This window comes from Apium graveolens, chromosome 1 (genome assembly GCF_009905375.1).
Source record: "Apium graveolens cultivar Ventura chromosome 1, ASM990537v1, whole genome shotgun sequence".
NCBI lineage: Eukaryota > Viridiplantae > Streptophyta > Magnoliopsida > Apiales > Apiaceae > Apium > Apium graveolens.
The window spans coordinates 157,781,555-157,805,143 of record NC_133647.1 but is presented as its reverse complement, the minus strand read 5'-3'; the positions used below and the strand labels follow the sequence as shown (position 1 = coordinate 157,805,143).

At 35.4% G+C, this 23,589-nt stretch overlaps 1 protein-coding gene across 1 annotated transcript in view; it reads right to left on the bottom strand.

Moving 5' to 3' along the window:
• Positions 1–370: 370 nt before the first annotated feature.
• LOC141708606 (uncharacterized) overlaps positions 371–23,589 on the bottom strand; it is an 80,414-nt gene continuing 57,195 nt past the window's right edge. The window contains exons 2-4 of the mRNA XM_074512317.1: positions 1,970–2,077; positions 1,802–1,857; positions 371–1,612 (exon numbers count right to left, since the gene is read on the bottom strand). Of these exons, the coding sequence (XP_074368418.1) occupies positions 502–1,612; positions 1,802–1,857; positions 1,970–2,077 (1,275 nt within the window). The 3' untranslated portion in view covers positions 371–501. The remainder of the gene's footprint in view (positions 1,613–1,801; positions 1,858–1,969; positions 2,078–23,589) is intronic.

The following is a 23,589-nucleotide window of genomic DNA, read 5'->3' as shown; positions in this document are numbered from 1 at the left end:
TAACCTCTGAGAATTCCGAAAAGAATGATAGTCAGATGAGACATAGTGGCTTGCAGAAGAGCCTACCACCAGTATGGCTAACCAGCTAATTGCAGGTAGCAAAGGACATGCATAGATAGAAGTCTTGCAGAATGTAAAATTTGTTAGTGTCCAACTTGGTGTTACCCGTAGCAGCTCTTGTTTGGAGAGATTATTTTTCCAGTTATCATCCGCAGTACTCAACTGTTGTCAAACTATATAGGATATTTATCTTTCAAACTTATCTATATGATTCCCTTCGGACTTCTCATTATTCAACTTAAGTAATCTGTATAACTTGCAAGTAGTTAGTTGGCTTAAATCAGTTCGATTACCTTGAAACACTGCAGAAACTTATGTGCAGGAGAATGATTTGTAGTACTATCTGGTGGAAAAAGAAAAATGCTACGTGTAGCTTACAAGGAATACAATAAGTAGAATTTTAAAAAATAGTTTGGGAAGTTCACGAAAGATACTGACTTGTTACTCGCCCAAGATTTCAATAACACAGTTGCGACAGATGAGAAGACTACAACCATCACATTCAAATAAGATCTTCAACCTATAGCTGTGCCCGCAATTTCCACAAACGTAAGGGGGTAAATTCTTTCTTGGAGCCTTCTTTAAAACCAATGCAAGTGTGTGTGTTTGATTGCTAAACGGTAGTTCAATGGTCCCCCCTAACTTTATGCTCTCGTACCAACGGAGGCAGTCACAGTGAAAAGAATGATCACATTCACCACAGTGATAGAGCCACAACTGATTGTTAACCTGTTCTTCACATATTTCACAATAAAATACTCCCTCGTAGAAGAATGGAGGGTGTCTCAAGGTTAAAGGGTGAATCTCATATTTATGTTTCATCCTACTCGGATAAAATGCAGAGAGTATATTAATCTGGAAGTTGCTGCAAGTTTCATATGCATATTCCACTCCAAAAGTGATGCGTATCTTAACTACACAACACACAGAATTAGAGAATGGACGTTGAACAAGGGTGTGGTTCTTGTGAGATCTATGTTTGATCCTGGTGGGTAAGAATATACAACGGATATCAATATTAATATCACAGGTATCACAATGATAGTAAAATCCATTTGTGAAGTAGCCACAAACTTCACATGATACAAAGCTATAAAATTTATCCCTCTTCTGAAGCAAGAGAGAATGTTGTGGGTGAAATAGGGATGCTCCTGCAGGCAACACTTTTGGCAACTTACTTGCGCAGAAGGAGTGGAGATAGAAACCACACTGAATACAAGCGTAGTAAGATGGACGGGAAACAGTTATAGGCTGAATGCACCCATCACATATCAACACTTTTCTATCATCACTATCATCGTCGCTATCAATATCACTAAGAGTGAAGTGGAGCTGTTCTAATGGATGATTCTTGTGACTCCAGTGCTCATCAATTATGTGTGGACAAGTAGATGTCGTTGACACAGTGAAAGAGTTTTCACCTTCACCTTGAAAGTGAACTTCAAACTTGCCACACTGGGCAATAATAAAATCAAATATTGATTCCTCGTCAAGCAGAGGAAATTCTACCAAATCTGGTTCATTATCGATACCATTAGCTTCAATATTGCATCTGAAAAGGACAAACTAAAATTAGTTTAAAGGTACTAGCAGCACATGAAATATATAAAATAGTTGATCTAATTTGAAAAAGCAAACATTAAACTGAGAGTTCTCACATTACAGATGATGTATCCGAAGATGTAGCACATTTCATATGCACAAAATATGTGCATTTGTGACAATAATAGAGCCAGTATACGGTGTGAACTCGTTTGTTGCAGATGGCACAGAATCGTTTGAAATAGCGATGCATTTCTGGAATGGAGTAGACAAGATGGAGAGGGTGATGGTGAAAAGTAGGATCTGGAATAATGAACGGAGATAAGGCACATCTCTGATGGATCCAAAACTGACAGGTGATACATACATAAGAAGTGTCTTTAGCTTCCTCTCTACAGGCATCACACTTAAAAAAGGCTTCCCTCTGCATCAATGTTAGTACGTGATCCTCATGACCTTCATGACGAAGGAATTTCTGTTCAAAAGCACAAGACACACACACATCAAAATCACAATCACATGCATAAGAGAATGACTTCACACGACGACCACAAACATTACAAAGGTAATTATTAGGGCGTGGTTGGAGAGCAAGGTGGTGCTTGTTGTGCTTAGGGTGATTAATCTGTGTCGGTAATTCTGCACAACTCTTGTGCAAGTAGAAACTTTGACAATCACTATCGTCGCTAGTGCAAGTTTAAGTAAGAGAGCCTATAACTGGGTTGTAGCACAAACAACATTTAGCATCCACTTGAACAACATCATCTTCTTTTAATCTTAGAGGGTGCTTAGGATGGCTAAAGTGTTCTTGTGTTGAAATCATATTCCAATAGCAGAGATTCAGACATTACTTGTTATTAGTACTTTATTTTGGTTATGCGGAAGTTCAGGATCAAGGCATGTTGTTTGACATCATACAACATGCCACCTTGCCATCATACATGCCATTCCCTTTAGTTTACCCATGTCAACTTCTAATAAATTGTTATATTTAAGGCTTAATGATATTTTAAACTTCAAGGTTTACATGAATATAATCATCACCTTTGTTTTAAAAGTGTTTCTTTTTGTTCACTGAAATACTGAAAATGTATCTTTTTAACTTGGGATCGGGAAAAAAACCCAATGATCACGAAAAAACCGTTATAAACTGGGCGGTTCAAAATTTAAAAAATATGTTTTCAGTGCTTCATCAAACAAAAAAAAACATATATATTCTTACAAATCTTAAGTCTCAAAAGGTCATTAAGCCTATTTTTAATAATATATAACTTTGATAACTGACCAATGCTCATCAACTGGCCTTCCCCAGTAGTTCACTTCCACCAACACTCTCGAGCATTCATCCCGGTGTTTACCCGAGCTTTATATGCCTTGAGATCAAATCTCTGCTATGCAAATATGGGTTTTAGATGGCAGTTACCTGTCTGACATACTTCATGCCATAGGCTGAACTATGCATATGTTGAAATATGCATATTTTAAAAGTGGGTTGACGAAAGTTTGATAGTCCCTGCAAACTGATGCCCATATCTGTCTGACATACTTCATGCCATTGGCTGAACTATGCATATATTGAAAAATATGCATATGTTAAAAGTGGGTTGACAAAAGTTTGATAGTCATGCCCAAGAGTCTGGTGTTCATTTCAGATTTTAAAATATTGATAATAATTCATAAATTTTAATTTTTTTTTGTTAATTTATTATTATTGAAAAATCCTACTAAATCTTACTGATTTTGTGAAATTTTCCACAAATCCTTCGAGTCTCATATATTTTAAAAGATTAACAATAAACTAGCAAATCCATCACTTTTTTCAAATAAAAAAATCGAGGGACTTTTGAATACCATCAGATTTTAATGGATTTTTAAAAATCCAAATTAAATACCGCCAAATTTCAGTAGACTTTTTAAAATCTAAATTGAATACACTCATATTTCAGAAGACTTTTTCTAACCTCTATTGAATACCATCAGAGTTTTAAAGGATTTTTTAAAATCCAAATTGAATAACTCTTGATTTCAAAAATCCAAATAAATTATTTAAAATCTTGATTAAGTACACCTTTCTTAGGCTAAGAGCATCCGGAGCTTCTACAACGGTCTATCTAAAGAAACTCTTAAATCAAAATTTAGAGAGTATAAGAAAATAAAGTTCAAATAAAGCTTCTAGTTGCTCTTAATTTTTTAAGGAACTCGAATGGAGGGTATCAAGAGGCAACGCCATGTGGCATGACATGGCTTGACACCCTTTTTTGGGATGTCAAATGAATTGACATAGGGTGCAAATTTGGGGTGTCAAAAGTTGGCATTACATAAGAGCATCTTTAATGGTTCGCACTTTTCAAAGGGTGTCAACTTTCCCGTAATAAAAATATTATATTTTAAATTCTCTCTATTTCATATCAGTTTTAGCACCCTTTTTTCAAAAAATACTTCAATAATTGACACCCTAAAATGTCAACTTCACTAATTCAATAAAAAAATACAAAATAAAATATATTACATAAATGATATTTTATACACCATTGAGACCGCAAATGAAATTGGCACCGTATTTTATGGGACGTCAAACTCTGACACCCCAAGTTGGCACCCCATGCTAACTCATTTGACACTCAATGACATCTTTCAACTTCACTGAAGTGCTAATAAGGGTGCCAAATCACATTATGCCATAAGGCGTTGACACCCTCCATTTGAGTTGCTCTAAAGTAGGGTGCTAATTTCATTTGTGGTCTTAATATCATTTCTCTTATATATTTCTATTATGCATTTTTTATTGAATTAGTGAAGTTTACATCTTAGGGTGCATTAGAGTATTTTTTGAAAAAATGGTGCTAAAGTTGGTATGAAAGAAAAGTATAAAATATATTATTTTTAATTATGTGGCAAAATTGGTACCATTTGGAGATGCTCTTGGAGCAAGGGATGTCAAGAGAGGTGCTAAATTCTACGTGACATGACAAGGGTGCTTGAAGAGTGCTGAGAGAAATAGTTAATTTTTGGCACCCTCTTGGAATTTTATTTGAGTTAGTGTGAGGACCATTTAAGCACCTTGAGAGTAAGGTTGAGCAAAAACGAACCGAAACCGAAAAACCGAATCGAATTGTGTTAATTTGGTTCGGTTCAGTCCTGATTTTTCAGAAATTCGGTTTATTCGGTCCAGACCGAATAGACCGAAATAAAATTCGGTCCGGACTGAATAGACCAAATCATAAATACTATAATTTTATATTATATGTATTTTACATATATCTTAAAAATTATAATTATAAATTTTAATTTGTAATTATATTTATACACTCTTAGAACTCTACATATCACCTTACATTAATTATATTTTAGATTTCATAATTTTTGGTTTAAAATTTTAATACAATTATATTTTTTTTAAAAATCCGGTTCGTTTGGTCCAAAACCGGACCGAACCGAATTATTTCGGTTCAGTTCAGTCCGATCCATAATACAATTTCGGTTCGGTTCGGTCCAAAAAGAATGATAATTCGATTTTTCGGTTTATTTGGTTCGGTCCGGTCCGGTTTTGGACCGAAAGAACCGAATGCTCAGCCCTACTTGAGAGTGTGTGAGCTATTGGAGTTGGTGTCAACTTTGACATGAGAGATAAGTGAAAAAATTAAAATTTTATGTGAGTTGATAATGGTTAACACCCCTTATCGCAGATACTTTTAGGCCATCTCTAAGTGTGGTTTATTGGCCTAAATTTAGATCAATTTCAGTCTAAATCTACTAAGAGTGGTCAGTGAATAGTGCAGGTCTATGTTTAGGCCGACACGACCTAAATTTTTTATTTAATAAAATATTAACCATTTATGTTTATATATTTGTAGTTTATTGCTTTAGTGTTTTTATATATTTATTGGGTAGTTTTATAAATTTTTTAATATTTATTATTTTTCTTTAATTGAATGTAATATTAAATTTTCTTTATTTTTTTGTTTAAATATAATATTTTTCTAATTTAATAAATTTATTTAGTTTTATATTAATATGATATCTTATTCATTTTCGGTCTAATAGAATTTATAGGTATGCGAATAAGTATAAAAATATTAAAATAATAATATTTTTTATATCAGATTAAAATAATAACATTTAAATAGTTGAAAGAATATTATATTGATATATGAATTTGGACCAAATTGGAATTGAAAGTTGTCTCGGTCTAAATTTAAACCAAAATTTAGACCAAAAATTTTGAAAAAAGGCCCCAAATGTCACTATTTGGGGTAGAATGACCCTCCTTTTAAATTGTTGTCTTCAAATGTCATTTCAAAACGGGGTTTCGGTTGAAGTTTTTCAAAATAAACGAAAACGCAGTTTCGTGTTGAGTTTTTCTATAACAAAGCGCAACTTGAAGTCATATTTTTTTAAAGCGGTCAACAAACTCTGTTTTTTTAAATAAAAGAAAAACGTAATTTCGTTTTATATTTTTGTTTAAAAATGTGTGTTAGGAATATGTTGTGTACTTGATGATAAGTTAAACAAAACACTTAGTATATTTAATTCAGTGATTTTGTAGTCTTCAATAGATGATCACTTTAACATTCATTGAAATATTAATAAGTTTAGTAGCATATTTTTGCATATTGTATTGCCTTAGAGAACCAGATGTTGTAGAATGTTGTATGTCATGTTGACTACTAGATTGATATGCAAGATAGGTTGGTCAATTGTAAATATTAGATGCCTTGTAATTTTGTATAAATGAAATGGAGTCAACTGCCATAAAGATAGTCTCAACGGATGTTCCACAAGGTTTCAACGAATAATCAACTAATGTCTCAATGGATGATCAACCACACTCTCAACGGATGATCTAACTGAGTTCCAACAGATAAACAAATTCAAAAGAGCAGTTGATAGTGACTTAACAGTCACATGCGTTGATTATGTGCAAATGGAATGTGGCAGCCTATATACAGGTTATAGAGAACAAAGAAGCATTTTCTTTTCCATGCTAAACTGAAGATATTCAAAGATGCTGGACTGAGAAATGAAGAAGCATGAAATTAGACTAGAAATATTTTGTCTTATTTGTTTGTCTTTTTATCATGTAACTTGGTGATATATAAACCAAGTGTAGCAAGTAGAACAAAAAAAATAAGCAATCAATTACCAGAGAAATAGATAAAGCTATATGTGTAAAGAATTTCTCTATTCTTGTAAGTTCAACTTGTAAGCAACTGTGTGCAAATACATTGCATCACAGAGTTCTCAAATTAATATATATCTCTGATGGATAAATTAAATTCACCAGAAAGTTTTAAATACTTGTATTTGATTACTTTGTGTTTGATTTCTTCAATACTTACATTTCGCACTTTAGCCAAATCAAACACTGATATACATTAATAGAAGAACAGTTCTTAAAATTGAAAAAGTAGCCAGAATTACATTTAACCCCCCATTCTGTAATTCTTTGCTAGATTGTTTGGGAATAACAATTGGTATCAGACCAAGCTCTTGAAGAACAAAGAGTTTAAAGATCACAACAACTAACAAGATGAACATAAAAGATGTTGGAGTGAAGATTTCATTTCTGGACAAAGACAATTATCACCACTAGAAGGTGAAAATACACCTGCATCTTCTTTCTCAAGATGAAAGATATGTGGACTGCATTGAGAAAGGTCCTCATGTCCCTATGAGAGCTGCTACAGGAAATGAGCCATCCATCCCAAAGCCTAGAGCATGATGGTCTGATCCAGATATTAAACAAGTTCACAAGGATAAGAAGGCCATGATGGTGACATGTTTGACAACATCATAAACTGCAAATCTACTAAGGATGTCTGGGATACTATTCAAGTTATATGTGATGGAAATGAGTAGGTAAGGGAAAACAAAATACAATTCTTGATTCAGCAATATGAGCATTTTCATAGTGAAGAAAGTGAGTCACTCACTGACATGTTTAGTAGATTTCAAAAACTACTAAATGCTCTAAAGTTGCATGGAAGAGTCTATCAGACAAAGGACTCAAACCTCAAATTCCTTAGATCTCTACGAAAGGAATGGAAACCTATGACAGTCTCATTAAGAAATTCTGAAGATTACAAGGAATTCACCTTGGACAGACTGTATGGGATTCTAAAGACCTATGAGCTTGAAATAGTATAAGATGAGAAGCTATAGAAAGGAAGAAAGAAAGGAGGGTCCATTACATTGGTTTATGAGCAAGAGAAAGAGAAAGAGATAAAGGTTGAAGCTGTGGATTCTGCAACTAACTCTAGAGTTTGTGAAGGCAAGGGAAAAAGGCTAGTAGCTGAACATTAAGATTATCTTAGTCACGATGAGATGGATGACTTAGATGAACACCTATGTTTTCTATCCAGAAGGTTTTCCAAGCTCAAATTCAAGAAGAACTTTGGAGCAACTAAGCCAAACAGAAACATGGTTGACAAGTCAAAATTCAAATGTTTCAAGTGTGGCTTAAGTGGTCATTTTGCCAGTGAATGCAAAAAGCCTGATTCTGATAGAAAGAAGTTTGAGTCTGTAGATTATAAAAAGAAGTATTTTGATTTGCTCAAATAAAAGGAAAGGGCCTTTCTAACTCAAGAAAATGAATGGGCTGCTGATGGATTGGATGAAGATGAGGATACAAGCTATGTCAATCTAGCCCTGATGGCCAAATCAGATGAAGCAGAAGTTAGTTCTTCAAGTAATCAGGTAGTCAACACTAATCTAGCACATTTATCTAAAGTTGAGTGTAATGATGCCATAAATGGCATGTCTACTGAATTATATCATCTACGTGTTACACTCAAATCTCTCACTAAATAAAACACTAAAATTAAAGAGAATAATCTGTTTTTAAGTGAAAGAAACAATGTGTTAGAAACTCAATTTGTTGAGTTTGAGAAATTGAAGATATAATGAAAGACTGCTGAAGAAGAACTAACTGAATCCCTAAACAAAGAGGAGATTTTAAGAAAACAGCTTGAACGAGAACATGAAGTAATCAAGGCATGGAAATCATCCAGAGATGTTCATGCTCAAAATACTAAAGTTCAAGGTATAAAATCCTTTTGTGATGAAGCCTGGAAAAAGAGGAAAGAGAAACTGAATTCCAACTTGGAAAAAGGACTTTCAACGGATGTGGATGCGACGGATGATGAATGTTATCCGTCGAATAATCAAAAGAATTATCCGTCGAAAGACAAGGAACCACATTCGTTGAGTGAAAAAAATCCAGTTAACAAATCCCAGCTAGCTAAGTTAATGAGAAATATGGATCAGTTTCCAAGAACTTTGTTCCAGGAGAAACACGTCAGGTGAAAAAGAATAAGAGAGTCAATATAGGGCATTTTTCAATCAAGCAATTTAATGGCAGATTGGAGAAAATTGAGGTTAAGGAAGAATCTAAAAGGAAAAACAATAGGAATAGGAAAGTAGGTGTTAGGTCACACACACACTGTAGAGGGGGTGAATACAGTGTATAGTACACTCAAATCGAACTTTAAGAACTTAAGTAACAGAAAACAAACTTTATTGAAACAATAAACTCTATTACAGTATGGAACTGTTACCTCTCAGTGATGAACAAATATCACGAGAGCTGCTAGGGTTACAATGAATAATCTTCTCTAATAATGATAACATTTATAGTATAAACCCTATATCTGTGTTATATAATACACAGTTACAAGATAATCGCTAATTGATATGGAATATAATTCTGCTTCCTAAAATATATCAATCAGATATCTTTTCTTCCAAGTATTCCATTTTTCATGGAATTCCTTCTTCATGCATATCTCTTCTTATGTTTATCTTGATCTTCTTTCCTTTAATCAGCTACTGTCCTTATCTGATTGTCCTTCAGCACTTAAGTTCTGATATCTATCTTCTGATGATTATCTCCTAATAACATACGTACTGATATCCTTAAGTCCTGATTTCCAGTATAAGTACTGATCAACAGTTAAGTACTGATTTATCCTGTTCAGTAAGATCTGAAAGCTAAACATAAAACATATTAGCCATGACATTATCAAATATATCTAACAATCTCCCCCAACTTGTAAATTAACATAATATACAAGTTTAACAGATATTTGATGATGTCAAAAACATTAAGTACAAATGCATGAGAATTAGACTAGATAACTATAACTTACAGTCCTTAAAGTTTTTACCAATTTCAACTTCTGATAACAACTTCAGTCTGTATAAATATCAGAATTTAAGCAGTTGTAGATCTTCGACTTGGCTTCTTCATTTTCTGATCTCTCTGATGTCAGGAGTTGTTCTGAGATAGTTCTTCAACAAACATTTCTCAGCATATCTTAGTTCATCAATCATTCTCCTTTTAACATCTTTAAGCTCTGCAGTATCTTCACCAGTTTGAAAGATTGCAGCTCTGAGATCATTGATCTTTGCTTTTCTCAACTCCTGATCTAGTCTTATGACATAAGCTTTGTCAGACTCTAGATTGAATTCAAGTCCCTTAATACCAAGATACGTTCTGATCTGTGCAGTATTAGGCTTCATATCAACAATATCACCATTGTGATCTCTGTACTTTGGAACATATATGCTGTCAGACTTAACAGAATAAAGCCTTTTTTGTCTCTGAATCTGTTCTTTTAAGTAGTTTGCAGCAGTCCCTGTTATTCTGTCATCCACTTGAAGTAAGAAAAGTACATGCTCCAATTCTTCAAAATACTTCAATGGAATGGCATTTTGTCTTATATGATAAACCCTACCATCTGTCATGAAATACAACATGATGTATTCTTTCAAGTAGGTATGGTAAACCATCTGTACAGATTTCAGTTGATTCAATCTCTCAGGAGTTGCTCCAATACCTGGTTCACTCAAGGAAGTTGGATCATTGGTAGTGTTGTGTACTCTTCTTTCATCAGCACTTCCCAATCCAGTTTTATCTCTAGCTTCCTTTCCAGTAACTACTCTTGCTTCAAAACCACTTGCAGTAGTCTTCAAAGATTGAGTCTGTTTTGCTTTAGTGAATCCTGGTAGGAGTGTCTTTGATCTATTTTCTGATATCAAGTTAACTTGAGCTCTGTCAGAGGTTACTTGCTTCTTCTGAATATCAGAACTTACAATTTCTTGAATCTGAACAACTTGAGCCATGTCAGAGGTTGTTTTAAGAACTTTTCTTGAAGTCAGAGCAAGATCATCTTTTTCATCAGCAATTTCTTCTTCCTCAGGAGGTACATAAACCTTGATAGGTTCACCAACCTTTTCTTTACCCTTGGATCTTGGATCTACCTGTGGTTGTGATCTAGCCAATGTTGCTTCAGTATGTGTCCTTTATTTGATCACAATGCCTTTAAGTTTTGGAAGTGACTTATTATCAGAAGCTTCAGATTTAGATGACTTTCTCTGATTTAAGTCTGGCTTCTTCTTCCTTTAAACTTTCCAAGTCCATTCCTGGATTTTCTTGAAGAAATAACTGTCTTGACATTTCTTCATCAAGATCTAGAAGTTCATCAGAACTTATCCTTTTACCAGCAGCAGAACTTATTCTTTTCCTAGTATCAGAACTTGTCCTGTGACTAGCTTGTCTTGATGTGAACCTTCTACCTTGACTATGACCGCTACCCATTCCAGAGTATCCTTGGTCATCTTTTCCATCATCCTTTCCTTGCAGTGTCTTGTTGGTTTTGCATTTGGACTTAATTACCTTCTCCCCCTTTTTGGCATCAGCAGGTAGTAAAAGAGAGATAAGTAATTCCACTGAGGTCTGGATTTCAGTAAGTTGCGATTGCTGAGAAGCTTGATTTGTCAGAATTTGATCAATCTGAGCCTGTTGTTTCTCTTGAGTTTTCTCAATATAAGCAATCCTGTCAATGGTAGGTTGAAAGAACTTTTTCTTATCAATTTTCCAAACTTGTTCTTGTTTGATAAAGTTCTCCTGAATCTTGTGTAGCTTTGCATGAGTAGTTGAATGAAGACCTTGTAGATGTTTAGTACTCAATGCAGTGACTCTAAGCTAGGTTTTAAAATCATCAGAATTTAACATTTCATCAGCTTTAGTCAAGTGCTCAGCAAGATGTAATGCATTTGGAACACATGAAACTGAGTTCCATTCCTTAGTCCACTCCTGACCTGCAGGAGTTTCACTCCAAGGTACTGGTGCATCCCTGATAACAAACTCCTTTACCAGTTCAGACTTAGGAAGAGTCGGTTGAGGAGTATGTCCTGAAGGACCTGCTTCATCAGCATCTACAGTTGGAGCAGCATCACCAGTATCTCCAGCATTTACAGCATCAGAACTTAAAGAATCAGTATCTTCTGATAAGACAATAGTGTGAGTAGCAATGGAGGCTTCAGCATCCTCTAATTGCTGAGCTGATACTAAGTTCTGATCAACAGCCATATCCTGATGCTCACCTAAAGTCTGATCATCAGCATCTTGATGCAGAGAAGGTGTTGTTGATAACTCTGGAGTTTGAACAGCATCAGTAACAGGTGTTGTGGAAGGATTATTTGCTGTTGGAGCTTCTAAAAGAAATGTTTCAGGCACAACCAAGTGTTGAACCTCAATATCAGCACTTGTGCCTGGATCAACAAGAGACACAGATGGTGAGTTAGCCTTGTCAGATACAGCTTCCTGAGATGGAGTTAATGGAGAAGAAGTGACTGGAGCAAATTCCTTGTCTTGTGAGATCAGAGATTCCTGATCCCCTTCCTTAGCTGCTTCCTCTTCATCATCTGAAACTGGCCTTTGTGCCCTCTGTTTCTTGTACTTCCTTGTTGATGTGGATTCCTTGGGAGTTTCAGGAACTATCATTCGTCTAAGCCTCTTGAGAAGCCTAGAACCCCCAATTTCAGAATCCTTCTGAGAAACCTCTTTCTCAGCTTCAGTTACAACAGGTTCTCTAGCAGGAACCGGTTCTTCAGAATCAGAGTCATCTCTCAAGGCAATCCTCCTTCTCTTTTGAGGTGTTTGAGGAACATTCTTTGTCCTCTTTGACTTGGAAGATGAAGGCTTCACAGTAGGTGCTGAAGATGAAGGTTGAGCAGTCTGTGAAGTGGAGAGATAGGATTTGAGATATGTTCTGAGGGTAGGCTGAGATATACCATGAGTGGTAGGGACAGAATCTGTTTCACAGACTGAGGAATCTGTAATGGTCTCACCATTGATTTCTTTGTGTCAGCATTTATCAGGTCGTTAAAGTACCTTTTTGCAACCTTAAAAGGTGGGTTTTGAGTGCTGACTAACTGGGGTTCATCAGTACAATATGTATAAATAAGTTGACAGAATCGAGCAAAGTAAACAACAGTTCTATCCTCTGTCATCCTATCCCCAATAAAACCAATTAAAGCAGTTGCAAAATCAAAGTGAGTTTGATTGATAAGTGCATACCCGATGTGCTGACTATTAATCTTCCACTTCAACATATTCTAGTTCGAACTGAGACTGTTATCAAATTTTATTCACAGATAAGCCAAGTAAAGGATTAGACTGAGAAATCAGAACTTAGACCTATACCAGAACTTAACAGTCATCAGAACATAATTTCTTAACTCAAAAAAGGAATGCCCATCTTAGTAAATCCTCATACAAGTTCTGAGTTATAGACGTCAGAACTTAATCATCAAAACGTGTAACTAGAACTTGTCCTCAGATTTTGTGCAATAATGACACAATGACTGTTTATCTAAAATAATATAGACCACCACAGAAATTTTCATCATTCAGATGGAGTGATTAGTGTGTGCATTAAGCTAAATAACAGACAAAGAGTAAAGTCTGATTCACTTCAGTACATCTTAGAAATAAGGCATAACTAAAATTTTGCTAAAGAGCTGTCATTGTCCTGAAACCTACTGATGAATGAGTTCATGCTTGAGTCCACCTCAACTGTTGTGTGCTAATTTTATGCATCTTTTGAAATTCTATTTTACAGTGGCTTCTCAGTGTAAGTGAGTCACGACTGTTTATCAGAATTTATGCTATTATCAGAGTATTTCTCCAGTAATCATAGAGTGTGAAAAGTCACCAAGAAAATATTTTGCTTTTCTAATGCATATCTACTTAATACCAGCAATGCACTTGGGTCGTCCCTTCCACATTTGTACACTAGATCTCAAAGGAGTACCTGATTTTATTCTTTGATCTTTTTGCTTTTTCTTTTGATAAGTGAGGTTTATCAGCACTTAGTACATTCAGCAGTTTTACTAGTATCAGAACTTAACAGATGAGTAGCATTATTCTAATTTGTGATTTAGTAATAAGATATACAAAGTAAACTTAACTAAGCTCAATTATCAGAATTTGCTAGTGTCATAGGGTTTCCACTGAAATAATTACTTCTTACATGGAATCATTTGTTTATTGAAGACTACTAGGTCAGTATCTAGCACAATTATCCTCATAGGATTGAATAGGTACTTGAACAGACATATCACTTATCAGAGTCTAGAAACATATATCAGACAACAGTCAGTACTTAAAGACATTTATCAATTAAGCACAAAATATACAATGAGATTAATTCTGTAAATACTGAGCATAAAGTTTGATAACTCAGAACAAGTCTAAGCAGATTTAGAGAAAGAACCTGAAACCATTCCAAGTTCATTTACCAATCTTGTAAAAGTAGCTTCACACAGTGGTTTTGTGAAGATATCTGCCAGTTGTTGATCTGTGGGAACAAAATGCAATTCCACTGTACCTTCATCCACATGTTCCCTGATGAAGTGGTACCTGATGCTGATGTGCTTTGTCATTGAGGGTTGAACTGGATTACCTGTCATAGCAATAGCACTTTGATTATCACAGTAAATAGGGATTTTGAAATATGTTAACCCATAATCCAGTAACTGATTCTTCATCCAAAGAATCTGTGCACAACAGCTTCCTGCAGCAATATACTCTGCTTCTGCAATTGATGTGGAAATTGATTTTTGTTTCTTGCTGTACCAAGAAACAAATCTGCCTCCAAGAAATTGGCAGCTTCCACTTGTGCTCTTCCTGTCAATTTTGCACCCTGCAAAATCTGCATCTGAGTAACCTATTAGTTTAAAATCTGATTCTCTAGGATACCATAATCCCAGAGCAGCTGTTCCTTTAAGATACTTAAAGATTCTTTTTACAGCTGTTAAGTGAGGTTCTCTTGGATCTGCTTGAAATCTTGCACAAAGACAGGTAGCATACATGATATCAGGTCTACTAGCAGTTAGATAGAGTAGAGAGCCAATCATACCTCTGTAGTCAGTAATATCTACTGATTTACCGGTATCCTTATCCAGTTTTGTAGCAGTGGCCATTGGAGTGGATGCACTTGAACAATCTTGCATTCCAAATTTCTTCAGCAAGTTTCTGGTGTACTTGGTTTGACAAATAAAAGTATCTTCCTCATTCTGCTTGACTTGAAGGCCCAGAAAATAGCTAAGTTCCCCCATCATACTCATCTGATATCTTGACTGCATTAGCTTGGCAAACCTTTTGTAAAGTTTGTCATTTGTAGATCCAAAAATGATATCATCAACATAAATCTGGACCAGAAGTAAGTCCTTTCCATGGTTGAGGTAGAACAGTGTTTTGTCTATTGTCCCTCTGTTGAATCCACTTTCCAGAAGAAACTGAGCTAAAGTCTCATACCATGCTCTAGGAGCTTGCTTAAGTCCATAAAGTGCTTTATCAAGCCTGTAGACATAATCTGGATGTTTGGTATCTACAAAACCTGGAGGTTGTTCAACATATACCTCTTCTTCCAATTCTCCATTGAGAAAAGCACTTTTCACATCCATTTGAAAGACAGTAAACTTTTTATGAGCAGCATAAGCCAAAAATATCCTTATGGCTTCTAACCTAGCAACTGGTGCAAATGTTTCATCATAATCAATTCCCTCCTGTTGAGAATATCCTTTTGCAACCAGCCTTGCCTTATTCCTTGTAATTATGCCATCACTGTCAGTTTTGTTTCTGAATACCCACTTTATACCAACAACAGATCTATTCTTTGGTCTTGGCACTAGGGTCCAGACTTTGTTTCTTTCAAATTCATTCAACTCTTCCTGCATTGCTTGCACCCAATCAACATCTTGAAGAGCTTCTTCCACTTTCTTTGGCTCAGTCTGAGAGAGAAAAGAATTGTAAAGACATTCATTTGAAGTACCTGTTCTAGTTCTGACACCTGCATCAGGATTTCCAATTATCAAATCAGGTGTATGTGATTTTGTCCACTTCCTTGCAGATGGAAGGTTTTCTCTAGAACTGGATGCTCCCCCATGATCCATGCTATCTTCATTTTCATTTTCTGATGCTCCCCCTGAAACTATGCTCTCTGAGTTGGATTCTTCAGTATTTAGATTTTCAGCACTATCAGAACTTGGCTTATCAGAACTTGACGAATCAGAACTTGAAGAGCCAGATGCATGTTCTGATGTTTCTTGAGATGTGGTAGGATCTTGAGTATGCTCCCCCTGCATAGGTGCATCTTCCTTTGACGTAGTCACCACAGTTTCAATAACATCAGAGTTTAATCCATCAGAGTTTACAGTATCAGGACTTAGACTTTCAGGATTTTCAGTATCAGAATTTGAGTCTTCATTTTCAAATCTCAGCTGATCATGGTCAATGAAATCTTCAAGACCAGTGATCTTCTTGTCATCAAAAGAGACATTGATAGATTCCATGACCACTTTTGTTCTCAAATTATAGACTCTGAAGGCTTTTGTGGAAAGTGGATATCCAACAAAGATTCCTTCATCAGCTTTTAGATCAAACTTTGATAGCTGTTCAGGATGAGTCTTGAGAACAAAACACTTGCATCCAAATACATGAAAATATTTCAGATTTGGCTTCTTTTTCTTCACCATCTCATATGGTGTTTTTCCATGCTTGTTAATGAGTGTTGCATTTTGAGTAAAATAAGCAGTCTGCACAGCTTTAGCCCAGAAATAGGTTGGAAGCTTTGCTTCTTCAAGCATTGTACGTGCAACTTCAATGAGAGTTCTATTCTTCCTTTCAACAACTCCATTTTGCTGTGGAGTTCCAGGAGCAGAAAATTCCTGCTTTATTCCATGGCTTTTGCAGAACTCTTCCATTATCAAATTCTTGAACTCAGTGCCATTATCACTCCTTAAAATTTTCACAGAATCTTTGACCATTTTATTCAGCTGTGTGACATGATCAATCAAGATAGATGCAGTTTCACTTTTTATGTGCAAGAAATACACCCATGTGTATCTGGTGAACTCATCCACTATGACCAACGCATACTTCTTTTTTGCAATAGACATGACATTTACTGGACCAAATAGATCAACATGTATTAGATGATAAGGCTCAAGAATTGATGATTCAGTCTTGCTCTTGAATGAAGATTTTCTTTGTTTGGCTTTCTGACATGAATCACAAAGACCATCAGGAGCAAATACTGTGTTTGGCAATCCTCTCACAAGATCTTTCTTGACCAGTTCATTTATATTGTTGAAATTTAAATGAGAGAGTTTCTTATGCCAATTCCAGCTTTCTTCAATTGATGCTCTACTCATCAGACAGATTGCAGAACCATCAGTACTTGTTGAAAGCTTAGCTTCATAAATGTTACCACGCCTGCATCCTTTCAGAACAACTTTGCCTTTAGATTTACTCACAATTTCACAGTGTTCTTCAAAGAAATCAACATGATAACCTCTGTCACAGATTTGACTTATACTTAGTAGGTTGTGTTTAAGTCCTGAGACCAGAGCTACTTGTTTAATTATGACATTTCCAAGATTGATATTGCCATATCCCAATGTTTTTCCAATGTTGCCATCTCCATAAGAAACACTTGGGCCAGCTTTCTCCACAAAGTCTGATAGCAGGGCCTTATTTCCAGTCATATGTCCTGAACATCCACTGTCCAGAACTAGAATATTTTTCCTGTTGCCCTTCAATCACAAAGACCACTAATTATTTAAGGACCCAGACTTGCTTGGATCCTTTGGCCTTATTAAGTTTGTTAACATTTGCAGCGGATTTAGCATCAGAGTTTATGTTAACATTTTTCTTATCAGAACTTACACTATCAGACTTTGAATCAGAATTTACACTAGAAGGAACAATGGAAACTTTCTTCAAAGAAGGTTTTATTTGATAATAATCATAGTACAAACTATTATATTCCTTACAAGTATAAATGGAATGCCATAAACTACCACAATGAAAACAAGGATTTTGTGGTTTGTATCTAACAGACTGACTCTTAACTCCTGATTTTGAAGGTAAGGAGTTAATATTCTTATTCTTCCTGCAAAAAGAAGCCAGATGGTTAGAACTTCCACAGTTATGACATGTTTTCCTAGGAGCATCAGGAACAGGTTTATAATCATTGCTTTTATTCACACCTTCCTTTCCATTCCTATTTTTCCTAGGTGATTTTACCTTGTTTGCATTCTTAACATTCTTCAGCTTATGTTTAAGCTGCTTCTTTGTCATTAAGCCTATGTTCACTTTAGCTGTCTTTTCCTGTTTTAGTTTGTCAGAAGTTAATTCCTCTTTAACTTCTGATTTCTCATTTTCAGACTTTACATTTACAAACTTAACAAGTTTAAACTTTGGCTTTTGCTTAACAACAGGCTTAATTTCTTCAGTTCCTTTATCATTCTTATCTTCTCCATAACCTAAGCCATCTTTCCAGTTTCCACTACTTAGCAAATTTTGAGTTGTTTTGCCAGAGTTAGTCCAAGTCCTGATAATCTCTCTTTCCTTTTCTAACTCAGTTTTTAGAGATTCATTTAATTTTAGCACTTCATTCCTAACATAAAAGCATCATCTCTATCCTTCTGAGTTTGATGGAACATGACTAACTCTTTTTCTAAGAAATCATTTCTTTTCTTATATGCAAGATTTTCAGAAGTTAATCTTTCACATGTTAAAGTTTGATCTCTATAGCTAACAAACATGGTTTTAAGATATCTTCTCAACTCATTAATATCATCAGTATGAAAAGCATAAGTAGTCTGAGGTACCTTTGTTTCAGCAGCTTCAGAACTGCTCTCAGCACTTTCTTTATCAGCATTTGCCATCAATGCATAGTTCTCCTCACTTTCAGAGTCTGAGGTGTCTGTCCATCTTTTCTGCTTTGTGACAAGAGCCTTGCCTTTGTCACCCTTTACCTTCTTGTAGTCAGGAGATATGTGGCCTTTCTCACCACAGTTATAGCATTTAACATTGGTGTAATCTCCTCTGTCAGACTTTCCTCCTCTGACTTCAGATCTTCTGAAATTCTTTTTATCAGAACTTATGCCTTTCCTGGAAAACTTCTTTCCCTTCCTGAACTTCCTGTATGCAATCTTTGTGATTCCTTTCACCATAAGAGCACACAGCTTCATCATCTCCTCATCAGCATCAGTCTCAGGCAAGCTTTCAGAATCTGAGTCATCATCACTCTCAGAACTTGATGACTCAGTATCAGACTTTATGAAAAGAGCTTTACCCTTGTCTTTCTTTGAGGAAGCTGCTTTGGGGAATTCTTCTTCAGCCTTAAGAGCAACTGTCCTTGACTTTCCTCCTTTCCTCTTGCTTCTTTGTTCCATCTCCAGCTCATGAGTCTTGAGCATTCCATAGATTTCGTCAAGAGTTGTTTCATCTAGATTGTAGTTGTCTCTTATTATCGTTGCCTTCAAATCCCAGCATTCAGGAAGAGCTAATAGGAACTTAAGGTTTGAATCTTCAATATCATACTCTTTATCAACCAATGACAAATCATTCAAAAGTTTGACAAATCTATCATATAAATCATTCAATGACTCATTAGCCTTTGATTCAAAGTGTTCATACTCTTGAGTGAGTATTGTCTTCCTGTTCTTCTTAATTATGTCAGTTCCCTGACACCTTGTTTCCAGAGCATCCCATATCTCCTTAGCAGTCTTGCAGTTGATTACCCTTTTTGACATTACATTATCAATGGCACTATGCAGTAAGTGTCGTACCTTAGCATCCTTAGCAATTGATGCTATGTCTTCAGCAGTATAATCACTCTTCTCCTTTGGTACGGTCTTTGCTGCTTCACCTGCAACTGCAACAACGAGTTTGGTTGGTTTGTGAGGACCTTCCTTGATTCTATCACGGTATTCTGGATCTGTTGCTTCCAGGAATATGGTCATCCTTACCTTCCATATGGGATATTCAGATGGTCTCAGTATGGGGACTCTGATGGTCTCATACCGACTCTGAATTTGTGTCTTTGGTGGTTCCTCAGTTGTGGTAGGCTTAGTTGGAGTTTCTGTGTCCGACATGATTGTGTTTGGATCTTTAACTGTATGTATGTTAACAGATAGGCTGTGATACCAATTGTTAGGTCACACACACACTGTAGAAGGGGTGAATACAGTATATAGTACACTCAAATCGAACTTTAAGAACTTAAGTAACAGAAAACAAATTTTATTGAAACAATAAACTCTGTTACAGTATGGAACTGTTACCTCTCTGTGATGAACAAATATCACGAGAGCTGCTAGGGTTACAATGAATAATCTTCTCTAATAATGATAACACTTATAGTGTAAACCCTATATCTGTGTTTATATACTACACAGTTACAAGATAATCGCTAATTGATATGGAATATAATTCTGCTTCCTAAAATATATCAATCAGATATCTTTTCTTCCAAGTATTCCATTCTTCATGGAATTCCTTCTTCATGCATATCTCTTCTTATGTTTATCTTGATCTTCTTTCCTTTAATCAGCTACTGTCCTTATCTGATTGTCCTTCAGCACTTAAGTTCTGATATCTATCTTCTGATGATTATCTCCTGGTAACATACGTACTGATATCCTTAAGTCCTGACTTCCAGTATAAGTACTGATCAACAGTTAAGTACTGATTTATCCTGTTCAGTAAGATCTGAAAGCTAAACATAAAACATATTAGCCATGATATTATCAAATATATCTAACAATAGGAATTAACAAGCATAACAACTACACACCTCATAAATATTCTCCTAGAAAAATATGTGTGAGATGTGGTAGTGTTAATCATTTGTCTGTTAATTGCAAACTTGCTATGCTTGCTCCCATGACTGCACCTCCTTCATTTCCTAGTATTCCTATAATGTCTGCGAATGTTATATCTGCACATAATTTGAATGCACAATTTGCTAATATGCCATTTACACAAAATTCTTATTATACTGTATTTAGTATGCCACAAATGCCATTTAGCATACCTTACTAGAATAACATGTTTGCACATAATATGCCTTTCCATGTTAACTAGCCCGTGCATGATAATTATGCAATGATGAATGGTTTTAAGGGTTCTACTCAATTGACTAAGGATGAATCTCAAATACCTAAGTCAAATGAGGACAAGCCTAAGAAACCCAAGAAAAAGGCTAACAAAACAGGACCCAAGGAAACTTGGGTACCAAAATCAACTTGATTTGATTTTGTTGTGTACATGGAAATAAAAAGAATCTTTGGTATTTAGATAGTGGGTGCTCAAGGCACATGACTGGATATTCTACCATGCTCACTGAGTTCAAGGAGAGAGTTGTCCCAAGTATCAATTTTGGAGATGACAGCAAGGGTTATACTGTGGGATATGGATTAATTTCTAAAGATAATGTCATCATTGAGGAAGTTTCCCTAGTGGATGGACTCAAGCACAATCTTTTGAGTGTCAGCCAGCTATGTGACAAGGGCAACTCAGTAACATTTAATTCTGAAGCCTGTGTTGTGACCAACAAGAAAAACAACAAAGTGGTTCTCACTGGCGTGACAAAAAGAAATGTGTATCTAGCTGATTTCAACTCATCAAATGCAGAATCTGTCACTTGTCTCTTTAGTAAGGCAAGTCAAGATGAAAGTTGGCTATGGCACAAGAAGTTGTCCCACCTTAACTTCAAGACTATGAATGAGGTAGTCAGAAAAGATTTGGTAAGAGGTATTCCTCAAGTGGAATTCTCAAAGGATGGATTGTGTGATGCCTGTCAGAAAGGAAAGCAGATTAAGGCATTATTTAGAAAGAAGCTTGGTTCAACAATTGAAGAACCTTTGCAACTACTGCACATGGACTTATTTGGACCAGTCAAAGTATTTTCCATCTCAAAGAAAAGATACTGCCTAGTAATTGTGGATGATTTCTCAAAGTTCTCTTGAACATATTTTCTAAAATCCAAAGATGAAGCTAGTGAAATCATCATCAATCACATAAGGCAAGTCAACAATCATCCTGATTTCAAAGTAAGAAGAATCAGGAGTGACAATGGAACTGAGTTCAAGAATTCTGTGATGAGATCATTTTGTGATCATGCATGAGTTTTCAGCAGCAAGAACCCCACAATAAAATGGACTGGTGGAAAGGAAAAACAGATCTCTTATTGAACTGCAAGAACTATGCTAGAAGAATCAAAATTACCAACATATTTTTGGGCAGAAGCTGTAAATACTGCATACTACACTCAGAATATTTCTTTGGTTAATCATGCAAAATGCATGACACCCTATCAATTGCTCAAGAACAGGAAGCCAACATTAAACTTTCTTCATGCCTTTGGCTGTAAATGCTATATCTTAAGAAATTAAACTGATCAGCATGGAAAGTTTGATGCTAAAGCAGATGAAGTTATCTTTGTTGGATATGCAGTTGGAAAAGCATATAGAGTCTACAATCTCAGAACCAATATTTTTATGGAATTTGTGCATGTTGTGTTTAATGATAAAAAGATTGAAGGACTGCCAGATGGAGATTTCCATGAAAGCCTCAAATTTGATAATGTTGAGATGATTTGTGATGATAGTGATGATGAAAGTGATCAAGAACCAATATCTAAGGACAATGCAGAAAAGTCCACAACTAATGAAGCACATAATTCAACATCCGTCGAAAGACCTAGTGTATCATCCGTTGAAAGACAATCTGCATCATCTGTCAAAGACAAAGAACAAAATCCGTTGATCCATCAATAGGAGTTGATAGCCAATACAGATTACAATAAGAAATTACCCCAACTTCAAGTCATAGATCCAAAAACTCAGGGGGAGTTTCTTCTAATCAAAACTCAGTCACTCATCAGACAATTATGAGGCCTCTTCATCTAGAGCTAATCTACCACAACAGAGAAAATGGATAAGAGATTACCCATTTGAATTAATTATTAGTGATGCATCTTCAAGAGTGCAAACAAGAAAAGCAACTCAAGAAGAATGTCTTTAGAGTAGCTTTCTATCACAAGAAGAACCTAAAAAGGTAGAAAAAACTTTGTTGGATCCTGATTGGGTTTTAGCTATGTAGGAGGAGCTAAACCAATTTGAAAGAAATAAAGTTTGGAAATGGGTACCCAAGCCTAAAGGAAAGAATTCTATTGACACCAAGTGGGTATTCAGAAACAAGATGGATGAAAATGGCATAGTAGTCAGGAACAAAGCTAGATTGGTTGCTAAGGGCTATTGTCAATAATAAGGAATATATTTTGATGTTGCAAGACTTTAAGCCATCATAATTTTTCTAGCCTATGCAACGCATGCCAATTTCAAAGTCTATCAAATGGATGTCAAAAGTGCCTTTCTGAATGGAGATTTGGAGGAGGAAGTCTATGTCAGCCATTCTTCTGGTTTTGAAGATCCCAATTTTTCAGAATATGTCTACTATCTTTTGAAAGGACTTTATGGACTGAAGCAAGCACCTATAGTCTGGTATGACACTTTGTCAATGTTTCTCTTAGAAAATCATTTCACAAGAGGTATTGTTGATAAAACTTTTTTCTTATAGAAATGTTAATGGCTCTAGTATACTTGTTCAAATTTATGTTGATGATATAATATTTGGCTCTACAGATGAAAAGCTTTGCAAAAAGTTTGCCAAATTGATGCAAAGTAAATATGAAATGAGCATTATGGGAGTAATAACTTACTTCCTTGGTTTACAAGTTAAGCAAGTTAGTTATAGAATATTCATTAGTCAAACCAAATATATTTATGATCTTTTAAAGAAGTTTGATTTAATAGATTGCACATCTGTAAAAACTCCCATGGCCACTG